We start from the raw sequence: 15,924 nt of genomic DNA on the forward strand, positions 1-15,924 counted from the left end.
ATTGTGGAAGGAAAAGAACGAATAGGATGTCGCCTAAAGAAATCTATTTATGGATTAAAATAAGCTTCAAGACAGTGGTACTTGAAGTTTGATCAGACAATAAAAAATTTTGGGTTTAAAGAGAATATAGAGGACAATTGTGTCTATGCAAAGTTTAAGAATAGGAAGTTTATCTTCTTTGTCTTGTATGTAGATGATATCTTACTTGCTAGTAGTGATGTCAGTCTACTACTGGAGACAAAGAAGTTTTTGTCCTCAAAATTTGATATGAAAGATCTTAGTGAAGCTTCGTTCGTTCTAGGGATCGAGATTCACCGAGATAGAAGTAAAGGAGTATTAGGACTGTCACAAAAGGTATACATAGAAAAGATCTTAAAGAAATTCAGTATGCACAAATGTAGTCCCTCACCTGCTCCTATAGTCAAGGGCGACAGATATGGGGATTTTCAGTGCCCCAGGAACCAGTATGAGATCGATCAAATGAAAACTGTTCCATATGCTTCAGTTGTCGAAAGCTTGCAATATGCTCAAGTATGTATGCGCCCTGACTTGGCATTTATTACCGGGTTACTTGGTAGATTCTAGAGCAATCCTAGAACAGAACACTAAAAATTGGTAAAGAAAGTCTTGCGTTATTTGCAAGGAACGAAAAGCCTCATGATGATGTATAGAAGATCAGATTCACTCCATATAGTGGGATATTCTGATTCTGATTATGCGGGAGATGATAGAAAATCCACGTTTGGATATGTATTCACTCTCGTAGGGGGAGCTATTTCATAGAAAAGCTCAAAGCAAACCGTCACTACATCGTCCACAATGTATGCCGAGTTTGTAGTGTGTTATGAGGCAATGGGGCAGGTGAACTGGCTAAAGAAGTTCATACCCGGTTTGAAGATGGTTGATGACATCTATAGACCACTTAAGTTATACTGCGATAATAATCCGGCAGTACGGTATGCTCACAACAATAAGTCAAGTGGTGCTGCCAAACACATTGACATAAAGTATTATGTTGTGAAAGATAAAGTCTAGGATCATGTCATAAGTCTTGAACATATAAGTACCGAAAAGATGCTCGCGGATCCGCTTACAAAAGGGTTACCACCCAACGTGTTCAAAGAACATGTAGCCGGTATGAGTTTAAGGGAAAGCCTATAATTTCTGGACAAAAGAAGGCACAAAGTTAAGTATCTATTTTAGAATAGAGTTGTGTGTTGTAGCTATTAAATCTATCGGCAATTGACCGTGACGGTGAAACATACTCTATGCGCTAATCTGTAATGGAATGAACAAAAGTAAATAATATAAAATTAAAATATAGTAGGAGATCAAGGGGGAGATTGTTAGATTGGTCTCTAATCCCAAACTGGGCCCAACGGCCCAGTTGGGCCTTTGATCAGTGCCCTGATCGGGGACGCCCAGCCCACTATGGCTGGAGGGCCTTTATCACACTGCGCAATAAATAGAGGTTGGGGCCGGTGGCTCTTAGTACGAGGTTTGCCTGAGCTACAGTTCCCCACCAAAATCCCTAATCCGATCTAGAGGGTCACAGCCAGTGACGGAAAGCCACCAGCCGCGCCGCCACCGCCTCTGCATTTACACCGAGGGGTTGCTACGTCGCCGGGCTGCCCTGCAACCGCTACTGCACCGCCGCACTTCGACTCGACACCGCCAACGGGTTATCGCCGAGCGCTGCGATGGCGAGCCCATCTTCATCTAAGGTGGCCAAAGGTTTGCACCCTTCACCCATCTCTTTCTCTCGTTCTATCTATTGTTATTGCACTAGTAGATGTTGTAGGACTCATGGTTTTATTCAATAGCAAATAGACATGCTAGTTCTATGCCTAGAGATCCTGCTTAAGGTCTAACAGTATGTTGTAGCTGTGCATAGACCTTTTCATTCCATTCCCTAGTTTAACTGTGTCAGGTTGTAATATGCAGCATATCCCTGATTTGTCTGGGAGGGAAACTCTGGTTCGGATCACTGGTACCATCCTAAAACCTTGGTCCATGCTTGACCTTGAAGGCTGTTGTAAGTTTTAACCGTGATGTGCTAAAACCTAAACCATGTAGGTGGCATGAAGGTCAAGGCTGATCGTGATGAGTCGTCGCCTTATGCTGCTATGCTTGCTGCTCAAGATGTTGCACAGCGTTGCAAGGTATGTGTAGTGAAGTCAAGGCCTGTTCGCTGGTTGGTGCTGGTGTTGGTTTGGGCTGGCTGGTACTGATTTTTTGTGAGAGAAAAACACTGTTGGCTAGCTGGTTTGGGCTGGCTGAAACCAACAAACGAACAGGCTGTTGAATTTCATTAGAGGTTATGCTGCTATGCTTGCTGCTCAAGATGTCGCCTTCTGAAGTTGCTTTCTGAAATTGAGTTGGTTTCTGAAAGCGTGTTTCAGCATCAGGTTATGATCGTGTGTTACTGTGTGGAGGATTAATTTCTGAAGAAGATGTGGGCGTTTGCCTGCATATTAATTGAGCATCTCAAGAAAGATTGTTGCAATGGAGAAAAAGGCTACAACGAAAAGCAATCGTGCATGTATTTATTATTATATATTCGACAAATATTTGAACAAATGCAAATGCGAATACAAATGATGCCTCTTCACAGTGCGAGTCATCTCACTGGAGTCACACTGGCAAAAGAAAAGAACACGCCGCAGCGGATCGTCTCAGGCTGCAAGCATGGCGTAACCGATCAAAGCGCCGAGCGAGCCGACGAAGCCCGCGACCACGGGGGCAGCCGCGGAAGGCGGGGGCGGTGTGGTGGAGCTGCTGCCCCCGGCGGCCGGCGCGCTGGCAGAAGGAGACGGCGGGCTCCTGCCCCCGGCGGATGGCGGGTTGGCGGAAGCAGACGGTCCTGGTGTTGTGGACGGCGACGGGGTTTGGGCAGCGGGCGCCGGCGGCGAGCTCGGGTTGGTGGTGGGAGCGGGCGCCGGGGACGGCGGCGAGGTCGGGGTGGCCGCGGGAACCGGCACGGGAGCAGCAGCGCCCGAGGGTGGCGACGATGACGGGCTCGTCGCAGGCGCAGCCGCAGGAGGCGAGGACGACGTCGGCGGCGCTGCCGGCGGGGTGCGGGTGCCGGAGCGGTCGGCGAGGACGACGACGACGAGCTTCTCGTTGGCGCGGCAGTTAGCCTCGTTGCCGCTGACGAAGAAGAAAGGGCCCGAGCGGTCGAACGTGAACACGGTGCTGCCGTCGTCGAACCTGGCGACGTACGACGAGGTGTTGCAGGCGTTGTAGGCGGCCGCGTCCACCAGCAGCACCGAGTCCGTCTCCTTGGGGTACACGAACACTGCAACCGCACACGCAGAGGAGAACCCGCGTCAGCACCGTTCACCAGCGAGGCAGCGACGGACAGTACATGAGCATGCCGGCCATGGCGACTACTTACGCAGCTGGTCGCCGATCTGGAACCGGAGCCGCCCCGCCCAGGTGTTGTAGGACTCGGAGCCGGCGCCCGGCACGCTCCACCCGCTCTGCCCGCCCACCCTGAACTGCGTCGCCCCGGCCGACGCGGCCAGGGCGGCCACGGCGCAGACGAGCACCAGCAGAGCGGTTGGCCTCGCCGCCATGCCTGGACACAGGGCACACTGGATCGCAGCACGCACCCTGCGGCTCGGTCGGGAGTCGGGAGGAGTCTCGCTCGAGGAGGGACTGTGTGCACTTGTTGGACTCTGGATCGCAGGCAGGGGAGAGTATTTGTAGGTCGTCGTGTCGCGTCGACGCCGCGGTCGGGCTTTACACGGTGTCAGGTTCGTTGGTTTCACCTCCCGTTAACCGCCCCCTGGAGGGCAGGAGCTCTAGGATGCAAGTTACCAATAGCTAGCAACAGGGCCATGGCGAGCACCTGGTCTGGTCGCGACCAGTCACACTGCCTCTCTCTCCACGTGACTCACTGGAGGCATCGCCGCATACGCACGCATCTGGCCGCACCGCCGTGCGTCGTCGATCCGACTCGTCGCTTTCGTTTCAGAGGAGCGTATGATCCGTGCCTAGCTGCAGTGCACACGCATGTGGCCCGTCCTGGAAAGTTCCATGCTCGCGTTTCCAGTGGTCCAATGGGATGTATCCACGGGAAGGGAAACCAACGAAGGAACGCCAGAGGAAAACAAGGAATTGAGCTCGTCTCGTCGGTCGACAGATCATCAGGACATAGAATGCAAGACGATAATAACGACAATCTTTATTTCACAGGATATTAGTTGTTCTAAACTTGACCTGGCCAGCACAGCACACAGCAGAGCGTGGTACTTCTGCAACCGTGTTTTATAAGTTATTCGCGACTTGACCTGGCCGCCAGGAAGACGGAGGAGCTCCACACCTGCGGCTTACACGCGGAGCCACGAGAGTGGGGGTGGTGGAGGCGCTGGAGACGGAGAGGACCTTTCTTTTCTTGCGAGCTGCCACATGTGACTGAGACCGTGGAAGAGGAGACTCGACTCGGCCTCTCTTGGCTGAATGAATGAAGGAAGAGGCTGCTGATTTGTCTGCATCTCTGACGTGCTGCTCTCAGTCGCACAGTTCAGTCACACAAAGCTCGCTCGTATGTGTCAGTCCGAACGGAACCGACGGAGTGGCCGGCTTGAGTTGACGTCTTCTTCCGCTTGTTGCTCGTTGCCGACAGTTCCATCAGTTGACGAGCAGAAACCACACAACCATTCAGCAAACAACGCATTGCATGCTCAAATACAGATACCCGCTTGCTGTTCACCGGGCTCCTGTCATTTTTTTTTTCTGAAGACACCGTATTAATAGCAAGCCCCACAAGCCGTTACAAGAAAGAAAGCCGTGTCATTCATTCATGCGTGTACACACATACAGACAGTGATGGTCGGGCGTCGGCGGAGGGAGGCGTACGTCCTCGTCCGGTCGTCCCGTCCTGCTGCTGCGACATATCGTGTCAGGCTCAGGCGGCTTGCAGGCCGGCGGGGACGTGCAGCTCGCAGGAGTGGCCATCGCACGCCGTGGCGAACGACGCCGTGGACCGCCACGAGGACGAGCCGCCGGGCGACGCCGCCCGGGAGGCTCTCCTCGGCCTCGCCGCCTTCTTTGCTGTCACGGGCCCGCCTCCTCTCGCGGCGCCGTCCTGGCCCGACCTGCTGTCCGCGCAGGCCTCCGTCGGCGGCGCCGCGCCTGTCGCTGGTTGCTCGAAGTCTGCAGCAGGACAGTGTCAGTATCCGAAGAACGTGTGACGGAAAGCCCAACAGGGCACTGAAGCGTTTTTTTATGGCACAAGTGTAAGCAGGCCGGGGTCGCAGAGAAAGGCCCAGAATAGCTCCAAAAACGCACTGCCTGGCCCGGTTGCGCCGAATACAAGTGCCACAACCAAGCTTCATTATTTTGTTCGATGACCCTTTTCAATTGCCTCAAAGATACTACTGTCTCCATTTCAGATTATAAATCGTTTTACCTTTTCTACGTACATAAATTTTACTATATATTTATATATACACTATATCTAGATATCAATTAAAAACTATGTACAAGCATCTAGAAGAACAAAAACGACTTACAATTTAGAACAAAGAGAAGAGAGTATAATTTTTGCTCTTTTGTCTATGCATGAGGGCGTGGTAAGTTTATAAAGTATATTAAATTACTTTTTCTTATGCTATTACATGATTTCTACCACCTCCATTTTACGAAAAGGGTCATTCTGTTTTTTTTATAATAAGTCAAATGATCCTAGGTTTGTCTAAATTTATATTAAAAATACAGATATTTATGATTTCAAATAAATATCATCCGATTCATCGTTACTATATTTTTCATAGTAAATCAATGTGTTATCATAAATGTCGAGAACCTTCTCTGTTAGCGCTTGATCAATCAAACATAAGCTACTTTGACTTAAATACAAAACTAGAGTGTCACTTTTGACGTACGGAGGTAGTAGTTCAAAGCCTTATACTCCTATCTTTAATATTTTTCCTATAATTCCAGGTGATGTCTGATTTTTTTTTTTTTTTGTTCAGGCAATAGCCAAATTTTATCATTGTTTGACTATAGAAATAAACTACCAATTGTCACTTGTGATTGTTCTTTTAATTCTACGGCTGTATAGCTTGCTCCTGTCTTTTGAGGGAAAACCAGAGCAAAGTTAAATGAGGGGGAAAAAAATTTCCGCGACACCGTCGCATGCAAGCCTATTTGCGGCACCGCTTAATCGTGTTGCTGCAGGTGGGATGTGCCTGAACCATGCAGAGGATGCCGCACGGAAGATTCTATGCGACACCGTCGAATCGTATAGAATTTTTTTCCTGAAATGAGGGCGAGGTACTTACCTAGGCAAGCCCAGGAGGTGTGCCTGGACTGCGCAGCAGAGCTTACGATGGATGCTCCCCGTCCTCCTGCTGTCACCTCCTCACCTCCTCTGAATTCATTCATCTGCTCAAAGAGCACAGCCATCAGCCATGCTCAGAATCAGAACCAGAACTTACTCTTTTCTTCCAATGATAGACAGATTACACAAGCCAAAGCCATGAGGTGGGTGTTGACCCTTACCCAGCTCGGACAGGAGTCGCTGGCGCCCAGGCCTACGTGCGATACATGCCTCACGTCTGTAGGGTACCCGATCTCGATCTCATGCTCCCTCTGCACTGCTGCAAGGCCACAGAGATTGAAGCTCATTAGTCATTATATATCAGCCATCGGTTAGAGCTGCAAAGATCCAGAGCTTATCAAAGAATCCTTTTTTTTAAAAAAAAAAAATCTTGGCGTGTTCCATGCTGTTAGGTAGCCAAGGAGGTGAGAGTGAGACATGGAAGTCGGAAGAAATGGCTCTTACTGAATATTTGTGCGATGATCTTCAGACCTCTGAATATTCCCTTCATAGCTATCGCCATCGGCGAGGCCTTTGGCCTTCCCTCTGAAAAACACAGGTTGATCTGTAACCTCAAGCGTGGTTGGAACACTGAATCAAACCAATTGTTGGGTCATTCTCAGAATCTCTACGGGATTCAAATCGGATTATCATGAACCGGTACATGAATACTGATTACGATCACAGCAGGCAAAAGTAGCTGTGGCTGTACCTTTGACGCTAATGTATCTGAGCTGCAAGCTTCCTTCCTTGGGTACACCTGACCCGAGAATGAGGGGGAACGGGAGCTGCTGGATATACAGAAACCCTTGTTCAGAAATGGAGGAGGCGAAGAGAAAGGTGGTGACGAGAATACAATGATAAGGAAGGAAGGAGATCTGAACCTTCTATCTATATTGACAGCACAGCACAGCTCCCCCTGTGATCTGATTGATCACAAATTAGGTGGGGTTTCCTCTTCCACTTCTCTCCAGCCATTTCTTGAGAACAGGTGTCAAGTCGACACTCGCAGTCCTTTAGCTCCGTACCTCCAGTCCGTTGCGTCACTGTCCCTCATAATCCCTTCTTGTTAGTAGTAATAACTATGTAGTACTACTACTGTTCTGTTCTGCACGATGATCTTTAGGAAAAGGACATACGGTTGTTTCATTGTGTGTGTGTGTGTTTCAAGATGATTAGATGAAGATGGATGTGTTTCACCAGCGCTAAACATCGGTTGTACAGTCACTTTCTCACATTAGTGTTATTATATTAATAAGTACTCCTAAGCAGTGGCGTATGTAGGATGGGAACAAAGGGGGCTAAATAATGAAGATTTAGGGCTAGAGTTAGAGATTAATGGTGATTTGAGACTAAGTAACCATAGTCTAATGAAGAAATTAGGCTCACTAGGGGGGCTGTAGCCCCGGCAGCTCTCCTTTGGATCCGCCCCTGCTCCTAAGTCTCAAGGGTACGCTTTTCTCCTTTACACATTTAACCTAACACCCAAAACTTTTCCGAGACCATTTTTCAAAAAAGTTTTCTAAGCCCAAGTTTTCAAAAGGGTTTGCTGAGCTCATTATTCAGACAGGTTTCTCAGCAAGGACACTCTACCAGATCGCTGAAAGAGTGTTGATCTGAATATATAGCTGTTTACATGGATGGCAAACGCTGGATCTACCATATATGCCCTCCAGTAGCATATCATGCAGCAAACTATCCAAGCAGTGCATTGATGTTTCCACCTGTTTATGATTTTTTAGACGCGGATTGCACCAACTCAATCACTGGATAGAGATTCAGCATTAAAGGATGGACGCATCGTGGCTAAAATATGTCATGTATCAATGCATGCATGGGGTCTGATGGTCCTATCGATTGATTTCTAATCATCACAAATTACAGCAGCAAATGCAAATTTTTGGATGCTGTACTGGAACAGTGAATACATTAAAAGATGACTGACACCAACAAGATAATTTGATCCATGCTTGTTTAGGTCCAATCATTTTGAGAAGTATCAAGGGCGATAGATTTTAACCGTTAAACATGTGAGTACAAAATTTGATTCCTGATGTCAGGAGGCTTTCAGCTGACCGTTCAGCATCAGTGACCAATTCCTTGGCTTTCACTCTTTCAAACTTTTGTGCACTAAAATGCGCTTTTCTCATTATCCAATTGAAAGGTTTCCGGTTGTTTCCTTCTTTAAGTGCCGTTAGCTGTTAAATACTCCTATGTGATTAGAGAATTCCGAGTCCAATTTTTAGCTGAAAGTTCAACATCAGCACCGTATTCCTTTATTTTCACTCCTCCAGAATTTGGCTTATTATATCATTTTGACAAGATACTCGCCCCAAAATAATAAACCTCAGATCTTCAGACTCCTGCTTTTTCTTGATGACTTTAGGCTTCAGAAAAGTGCAGGTTTAAGGGATAACAGTGTTTCAACCAGGAAATCAGGCTTGCTTTTGCTTATGGCCATGGAGACGTGGCCTTTATCGGTTCAACCTTCAAAATTAAATCAGGTCAGTAGATAATGCCAAAACAGTAGTGTAAAACACCACAGCAAGCTACTTTTAATGCTGCTGCAAAATTTGCTCTCGTGTGTACAACCAAGGCCTCTCGTCTGCAGGGTACCCGATCTCATGCTCCCTCTGCACTGCTGCAAGGCCACAGAGATTCAAGCTTTTATATATATATATATATATATATATATATATATATATATATATATATATATATATATATATATAGAGAGAGAGAGAGAGAGAGAGAGAGAGAGTAGCCGGCTACAAAATAAATTATTCTATAGCCACCTCTATTTACGATAATTTTATATACTAATTTATGATAATATCAATACATATTTACGATAATTATGTTACTATAACACATGGGGATATTTATCATGACATTATAGTAAATCACTTAGGGCCTGTTCGGCAGGACTGGAAAATAAGCCAAAATACTGTTCTGGCTGATTGTTGTGAGAGAAAAATACTGTTATATCTGGACGTGAACAGTGTTTCTATGAGTGAGCTGGCCAGCCAGGCTCAACCCAGCCAGCCAGCCGAACGAAGCCTTAGTAAGGAGTTACTATAATCATGTAAATTAGCATAATAATTATCGTAACTCAAAAGTGGCTATAGAATAAGTTATTCTATACCCAGCTGCAGAGTAGTATATATATATATATATATATATAAGTTAGAGCTGCAAACAAGGTCCGCAAAGATCCATAGCTTATCAAAGAATTGTTAGGCCAAAGTTGGTCCAACGGCTAATTGGTCCTTTGATCTGCGCCCTGATCGGGGGCGCTCAACCGTACTTCTGGCTGATGGGCCCTGTCGCGTAGCACTATAAATATGAGGTGGAGGCTGGGGCTCAAAACACAAGGTTGACCGCAGCCACCAGCGCCCCACCGACGACCTAACCCTAGACCGATCCCGAGGGTGTGCTTTGAGCGACGGAAAGTGAGCGACGGGAAACTCCACCGCCATCACCAGACCGGGCGCGCACTGCTGCTATTTCGTTGCCGACGCCATGGTCGCGACTAGAGACTCAAGATGAGGTACGTCATCATCAAGTTCTATAACTTTACTAAGTTTTTACCCGATAGATCTACGCCTAGAAGTTCTATCAGTTCTATCAAGAATTTTTTTTAAAAAAAGATCTCGGCGTGTTCCATCCTGTTAGGTAGCCAAAGGTGAGACTGAGATACGGAAGATGGAAGAAATGGCTCTTACTGAATATTTGTGCGATGATCTTCAGACCTCTGAATATTCCCTGCATCGCTATCGCCATTGGCGAGGCCTTTGGCCTTCCCTCTGAAAAACACTGGCAATGAATCGGTACCGACTACGAACAGGCAGGACTGGCATGAATCGGTAGATGAATTATGAATACTGATTACGATTCAGAGCAGGCAAAAGTAGCTGTACCCTTCACAGCAATGTATGTATATATCTAAGCGGCAAGCTTCCTTTCCTTGGGTATACAGAAATCCTGGTTCAGAAATGGAGCCAGCAGCAGGCGAAGGGAAAGGTGACGAGAATACAAATGACAAGGAAGGAGATCTGAACCTGTCCCTCAGATAACCCAGGCTAGGTTCATGCTCCACTCTTTTCTGATCGGTCTAGACTTAGCGAGAATAATGGAAGCTCAATTTAGCCGGATTGAGCGCGTCCTCGTACAAGCCAGGCGCACGTTCCATTCATGCAGCGGCTGTTAGTTACTTAGTTGTTTCCGTCTTTTTCGTTGAGTCGTAGTGGCTGTAGTGGTGGCGATCAGCACGCTCCAAGTCGTGGGATGGCACGGCAATGGCGGAGCGTGGAGACCGCATGCAGCGTCATGGCTGTTCGTGGCCATTGTTTTCGCTTGTAATCTTGTGTGTTTAAGTTCATCAGTAGAGTCCAGAAAAGCTGCGTTGGTTAGCGGCACCAAAATCTTCAGTGTTCCACTGCGTTCGCGTGCGTTCTTTGAATTTTCAGTTCATCGTCTTCCTCTCCGACAACGGGCGCCGGCGAGCGAGAGACTACAGAACCTTCTATATCGCCAGCACAGCACAGCTCCCCTTACACAAACGTGATCTGATTGATCACAAATTAGGTGGGGTTTCCTCTTCCACTCTCTCCGGCCCGTTTAGTGTCGAGTCCAGCAGCCCAGCAACCCCACCCTCGTCGTCGTCGTTGGCTGCGACAGGATGGGGGCGGGGCTCCACGGTTGCTCTCGCAGCAGAGGCGGCTGCGGCGCTGCTGGTGTCGCTGCCGATGCTGCTGATGTCCCTGCGGGCCGCTGACCCGTACGAGCAGGAGACGTGCCGGATGTTCATGGAGTGGAAGGCCAAGTACAGGCAGACCTATAGATACGCCGGCGAAGAGGAGTGCCGGTACGCGGTGTTCAAGGAGAGCCGCCGCCGCGTCGCCCGGGCCAGGGCCGCCGGGGTGACCTCTGGCCTCAACGGTCGCAGCGCCACCGCCATTGAGGAGATCTACCGCGGGCACAGGGTCCGGATGGGGGAGAGATCGTTCGAGCAGGAGACCCGCCGGATGTTCGTGGGGTGGAAGGCCAAGTACGGCAAGACCTACAGAGACGTCGGTGAGGAGGAGTGCCGGTACAGGTTGTTCAAGGGCAACCACCGCCGAGTCGTCGTCCGGCTCAACCGCCGTCGCCGGGCAAAACCTGTACGGCCTCAACCAATTCGGCGACCTCACCAACGAGGAGGTCCGCTAACGCTGCTACCCGGAGATGGAGGACCGAGAGCTGAGCGCCAGGTGCCAAGCCGCCGCCCCCGACCCGGACCTCGTCCATGGGAGGCTGATCCGCTACCAGGTAATCATCTTGCTAGCTGTTTTTAGTTAGTTTCTTTATTATTATCGTTGTTGTTTCTTTACATGTGGTTGATTACCATTTGCATCAAATCAAATGGGGACTATGGATTTTGAGGTAGCCAGTGTTGATTTTGTTGCCTTAACGAATCTAAGTGCAATTTTACCTCTGTCTAGGAGAGTAAATTTCTCGTGCTCATTGGTTATGTTCAAATCATTATGATTTGTCTATAGAAATATAATTGGCAGTAAGTGAATTGAATCAGGGAGTGAAACCCAACATTGGAAACATAAATAAATGTACCAAATGCAGCAAAGCTCATGATTAAACTATTTGAGAAACTCACACGGAACATCAGTACAATGCAGTAGTTCCGTTAGTGACGTGAAAACTTGGAACAACAATGATGTCAATAACCATGTAAGCATGTCCTGATCTTACTGTGTACTTTCATTCATGACAGGGTATTCTTTAATTTTAATTTTCCAAAAAGTAAAATATTAAAATAAGAAGAAGATTAAGACATGACCAATTCTATATGCTCTTCATCTATATAGCATCAAAATGCTTGGTGAACTTCAAAATCACAAAGCTAGTGCCCAGAAGAAAAAACATAATATTGTTGAGAGATAAGCTCCAAATTTGATGAAGAGGAACAGACTTTGAATTCCAATGAACACCCATCGTCCATGGGTATTCATTGGAAGCAACCTTTGCCTCCCATCGTGATGAAATCAACCACTTGCTATTGCGCAGGATTCATCTTTGTTTGCTCAGACCCTGAACCAGGAGTTGGAAGCGCCTTTGCCTGACTTTCCAATTGAACACGGTGCGGGCGATGCAACTCGGCAAGGAGAAGGCTGAACCCTGGTGCTACACTACAGCAGAAGCTTTGGCAGTTTACCATGGCTCAATCGACCGATAAGGTCCCAAACTAATCCTGGCCAGATGGATAACTGAAGCATGAAGCCTCCGATGACAATGAAGCTATCAAGACAGAGTGACAGATAATTATAGACATGCAGAAAACAATCCAATCCAACAGGGATATGGACTACTGCACCCAAAGAGAAGAAATCCACTTTACGATTGATGATACTATAGTCGCATCGATCACCACACCAAATCAAATCCATCTCTGATAGCACTACTAGAACTATAGAAAGATGCACTCTATTTAGGATGCACCGGTAATTGTAACAATTGAATTACAGAAAAATTTAGAAGTCCATTTAACCAGATAGGTGTCAAGCACGGTAATGATTAAGATAAGAGAAGTTTGCATCACCCATCACATTCACGTAGCACATGTTTTTCTGTCATATAATAATATGTTTTCTGTGTGAGCAACGTCAATGAGTTTTCCTCCATATCTCATTCAAGATTATGGTGTGCCCTGCAACTCCATCATATCTCATTCAAGATTATGTAATACATATCACTATAACAATGCATCATTACTTTAAGTGTTGATAGTCATATAAAAGTTATGGTGTGCCTAGCAGTTTTTATCCTCCGGTTGTTTCTTTTCTCAATGTAGCGTTTCAGTGCCACCGGCTAAGCCGGATTCTCTTGTAACTAAAACTCTTCTTCTTAAATGCAATGATACATGCGTATTCGAGTTTTTTTTTCTAGGAGAATAAAAATATTTTCTAAAACTAAGCACATCTCACACATGATCAAAATATTGCCGTAAAAGCCTAGACCATGCATAAGAACTAAATTTCTATTGGTGACCCAGCACTAAAGTGTCTTGTATAACCTTTGATGACGAGCTAGAGGGGTGCTGCACTAAACTTGACTGCCTAAGAACGGGGGCTGCCAAGGAGGAAATGACTGCATGCATGATTTTGCCAAATCAATTGGAGAACCTATGTCAGAGTGGATGCACGCATAATATGGCGATCCATAAAGGTAAGCAACAATTTATCCAACCATAACCAGTGGTCGGTTAGCCAATTTAGCACAGAAGAATAGGCACAAAATTTATGCATTGATTCACCTTCATGCTAAGATTTGCACTAAATAACACAAGCTTGTAGAAGACATTATCAACTGTGAGTTACAGTACAGGCTTCTTTGTTGTAATAAAATGCAAACCTATCCCGCCGGGCCCGAGGCTTCTAATGCACAAAGAACCCATCTGGGCGGTGCCACCATCTGCGCAGGGTCGAGGAGCCTTCGCCGTCGTAAGATCGAGGTGGAGTGACGGGCGAGAGGCCATGCGCTGCCCGCGGCTCTCTGACCTCGTGCCAGCATTTCATCGACCATATGGTGGGTGTTGTCCATGTCGAGCTCGAAGCCGAAATCGGGTTCGACGCCGCCACCGGTCCTCCTGACCTTAAGGCTGGATCGCGGGCGGTTGGCGAGTGCCCTGGGTAGGGAAGACGGTAACAGCCGATCAAGCCGTGGAGACATGCGCAGCAGGTGGCGCGAGCCCCTGACGCCGCCGCGGTGCGAGGGTTGAGCAAGCCTCTGCGCAGGCCTGGTCGGTGGTAGCGGCGGGGTTCCATCTCCGCTATCGGGTGCCCGAGCTTGGACTCGGGATTCCAAAGGTAGAGAGAGATGTTTTCTGCCTGCAGATCAAATGCATATTTCAATGGTGTATCAGTTTGTAATGGCTTCGTGTGCGCGCAAAGAACTCATGTTATTTTGAGTAGTGCCTCGGTCGGTAGACAAGGGAACAATATTCTAGAGCTAACCACAAGTATGTGAAGATTTTTGTTAACCTCTCTTTGGATATGATTGATTAACCTAGCAGTGCAATTTGTATTATTACTACTAGTACATGGTAACCTGGAATTCCTACAAATTCCTACATGGTTTTACCCAAAGTTGATGTACAATTGTGTGATTCTATTACCGACTGGAGTACATCATGGAAGAGAATCAAGGGTTTGGTTTTATGATCAATGAGTGTTATAGAAAAACATATTCTTTTGATCAAACATGGACATTAAAGTTTCTTGGCATTTGGACTGAGATAAAGCTTAGCTGAAGAGGGGAAGAAATTATAGTGTGCTAATGCTTGATAAGCTGGTGGATCCATAAGTCGTTTTTCTCTAATGGATGGTCTCATCATCTTCTGTCATTTGACATGATGCTAAATAGCCTCTTGGTCTTGGAAAACATCGTAAATCTGAATCTCGTGTGGATGTTTCTTAATCCTATTGGTCCTAGTGTCTAATCATATATATTCTCGTTCGTTACTTTTTACTTTTTATATAGGTTTACCGGTGCATTGCGACGGAACTGAAAGAAACAGAGTCTGGAGGTAGCGCCATTCCTGGAAATGAATCACACATGTGGATCTGAACGTCACTTGTGTTTGTTGCTGGAGAATTTTAGAAATAAAAATGTTGCTAATAAAATATGGTAAATTTGTTCTTTCGCTGTGCTCTTGGGTGATCCAGATCACCAAACACCCTGGAGGTTTTGTTTGTAGAGGTGATCGGCAACTTACATGGTGGGTTGAGGAGTTTGACTCTCTTTGTATGCGCAGGGGCTCTATGGACGCTGTGGAAGACGAGAAACGGCGTCATCTTCAACGGCAAGGTGCTGGCCTCCCTGAAGACAATTATCCACAAGACAATCTTGCTGGTCAAATCGTGGAAGCCACTCCTCAAGCCAAAATCCCAAGATATGGCAGATACAATTCAGGGGAAGCTTCAGCGAAGCCTGGCGGAGGCGTGATAAATTTGTTCCTGCTGCTGTTGGAGTTGTTTCCAAACCAGGATGTTTAGTGTTTTTTTACCGTTTCCGTTGATCGTTTTGAGTAGTGTTTGATAGTCGATGATAGTTGAGAGGTTCTGTTTAGATTGGTCGTTGGGTGTAGTTGAGAGGTCTTTTGCTGGGTTTAGGTTTCTTAGCCTACCCCTTGTTTCTCTAGCGCTTTATTGTAAACTGGTTTTCCCAGCGTGGATTGGGGTCTCAATTGTACGCTTTCTAATCTAAAAAAATATGGTAAATTTGAGCCTTTGATCTAAAACAATATGGTAATTTTGAGATGAAAATGTGTGCATTTCCAACCTATGATAAAGATTGGGTGTTTTCTTCTGAATAGTTGTGCATGTGGTATTGGGCTCGCTGGCCATGTTGGTGCCTGTGCCAGTGGGATACAACTTTTCACTGGTCTGTAATTTGTCATGTATCAATGCATGGGGTCCGATGGTCCTATTTATTTCTAATCATCACGAATCGCAGAAGCAAATGCAAATGTTTGGATGCTGTACTGGAACAGTAAAATTGACAAGATGACTGACACCAACAAGAACACGTATTATTTTACA

General features: G+C 46.8%; 3 protein-coding genes across 18 annotated transcripts; 1 reads left to right on the plus strand and 2 right to left on the minus strand.

Annotated features, from left to right (window-relative positions):
* Positions 1–2,519: 2,519 nt before the first annotated feature.
* On the minus strand, positions 2,520–3,682 carry LOC136528892 (early nodulin-like protein 18). The gene is made up of 2 exons (XM_066521888.1): positions 3,398–3,682; positions 2,520–3,298 (listed from the first exon to the last, which is right to left on the minus strand). Exons 1-2 carry the CDS (start codon positions 3,576–3,578, stop codon positions 2,676–2,678), a joined length of 804 nt encoding a protein of 267 aa, XP_066377985.1. The 5' UTR covers positions 3,579–3,682; the 3' UTR covers positions 2,520–2,675.
* Positions 3,683–4,685: 1,003 nt separating this feature from the next.
* LOC136529190 (CRIB domain-containing protein RIC10-like) lies at positions 4,686–10,383 on the minus strand. 11 transcript variants are annotated; one of them, XM_066522281.1, is made up of 8 exons: positions 10,249–10,383; positions 10,054–10,134; positions 7,213–8,815; positions 7,041–7,116; positions 6,794–6,874; positions 6,511–6,608; positions 6,291–6,393; positions 4,686–5,160 (listed from the first exon to the last, which is right to left on the minus strand). In XM_066522281.1, the coding sequence occupies exons 5-8, from the start codon at positions 6,849–6,851 to the stop codon at positions 4,913–4,915; spliced, it is 507 nt and encodes a 168-aa protein (XP_066378378.1). In that variant the 5' UTR covers positions 6,852–6,874; positions 7,041–7,116; positions 7,213–8,815; positions 10,054–10,134; positions 10,249–10,383; the 3' UTR covers positions 4,686–4,912. The 11 variants fall into 11 exon arrangements, 10 of the variants coding, with proteins under 10 accessions (XP_066378378.1, XP_066378374.1, XP_066378379.1 ...); XM_066522277.1 differs by having other exon boundaries at positions 7,213–8,969; XM_066522282.1 differs by having other exon boundaries at positions 6,794–6,919; positions 7,213–8,969.
* A 111-nt stretch (positions 10,384–10,494) lies between these two features.
* LOC136529189 (uncharacterized) lies at positions 10,495–15,562 on the plus strand. Of its 6 annotated transcripts, XR_010777224.1 has the most exons (5): positions 10,495–11,638; positions 13,415–13,549; positions 13,804–14,190; positions 14,864–15,010; positions 15,138–15,562. XR_010777224.1 is itself a non-coding variant. In XM_066522272.1 (3 exons), exons 1-3 carry the CDS (start codon positions 11,077–11,079, stop codon positions 15,376–15,378), a joined length of 849 nt encoding a protein of 282 aa, XP_066378369.1. In that variant the 5' UTR covers positions 10,495–11,076; the 3' UTR covers positions 15,379–15,562. The 6 variants fall into 6 exon arrangements, 4 of the variants coding, with proteins under 4 accessions (XP_066378369.1, XP_066378371.1, XP_066378370.1 ...); XR_010777225.1 differs by lacking the exons at positions 13,415–13,549; positions 13,804–14,190; XM_066522272.1 differs by lacking the exons at positions 13,415–13,549; positions 13,804–14,190 and having other exon boundaries at positions 14,864–14,909.
* The last annotated feature ends 362 nt before the right edge of the window (positions 15,563–15,924 follow it).

Source organism: Miscanthus floridulus, chromosome 19 (genome assembly GCF_019320115.1).
Source record: "Miscanthus floridulus cultivar M001 chromosome 19, ASM1932011v1, whole genome shotgun sequence".
In the NCBI taxonomy this organism is placed as follows: Eukaryota; Viridiplantae; Streptophyta; class Magnoliopsida; order Poales; family Poaceae; genus Miscanthus; species Miscanthus floridulus.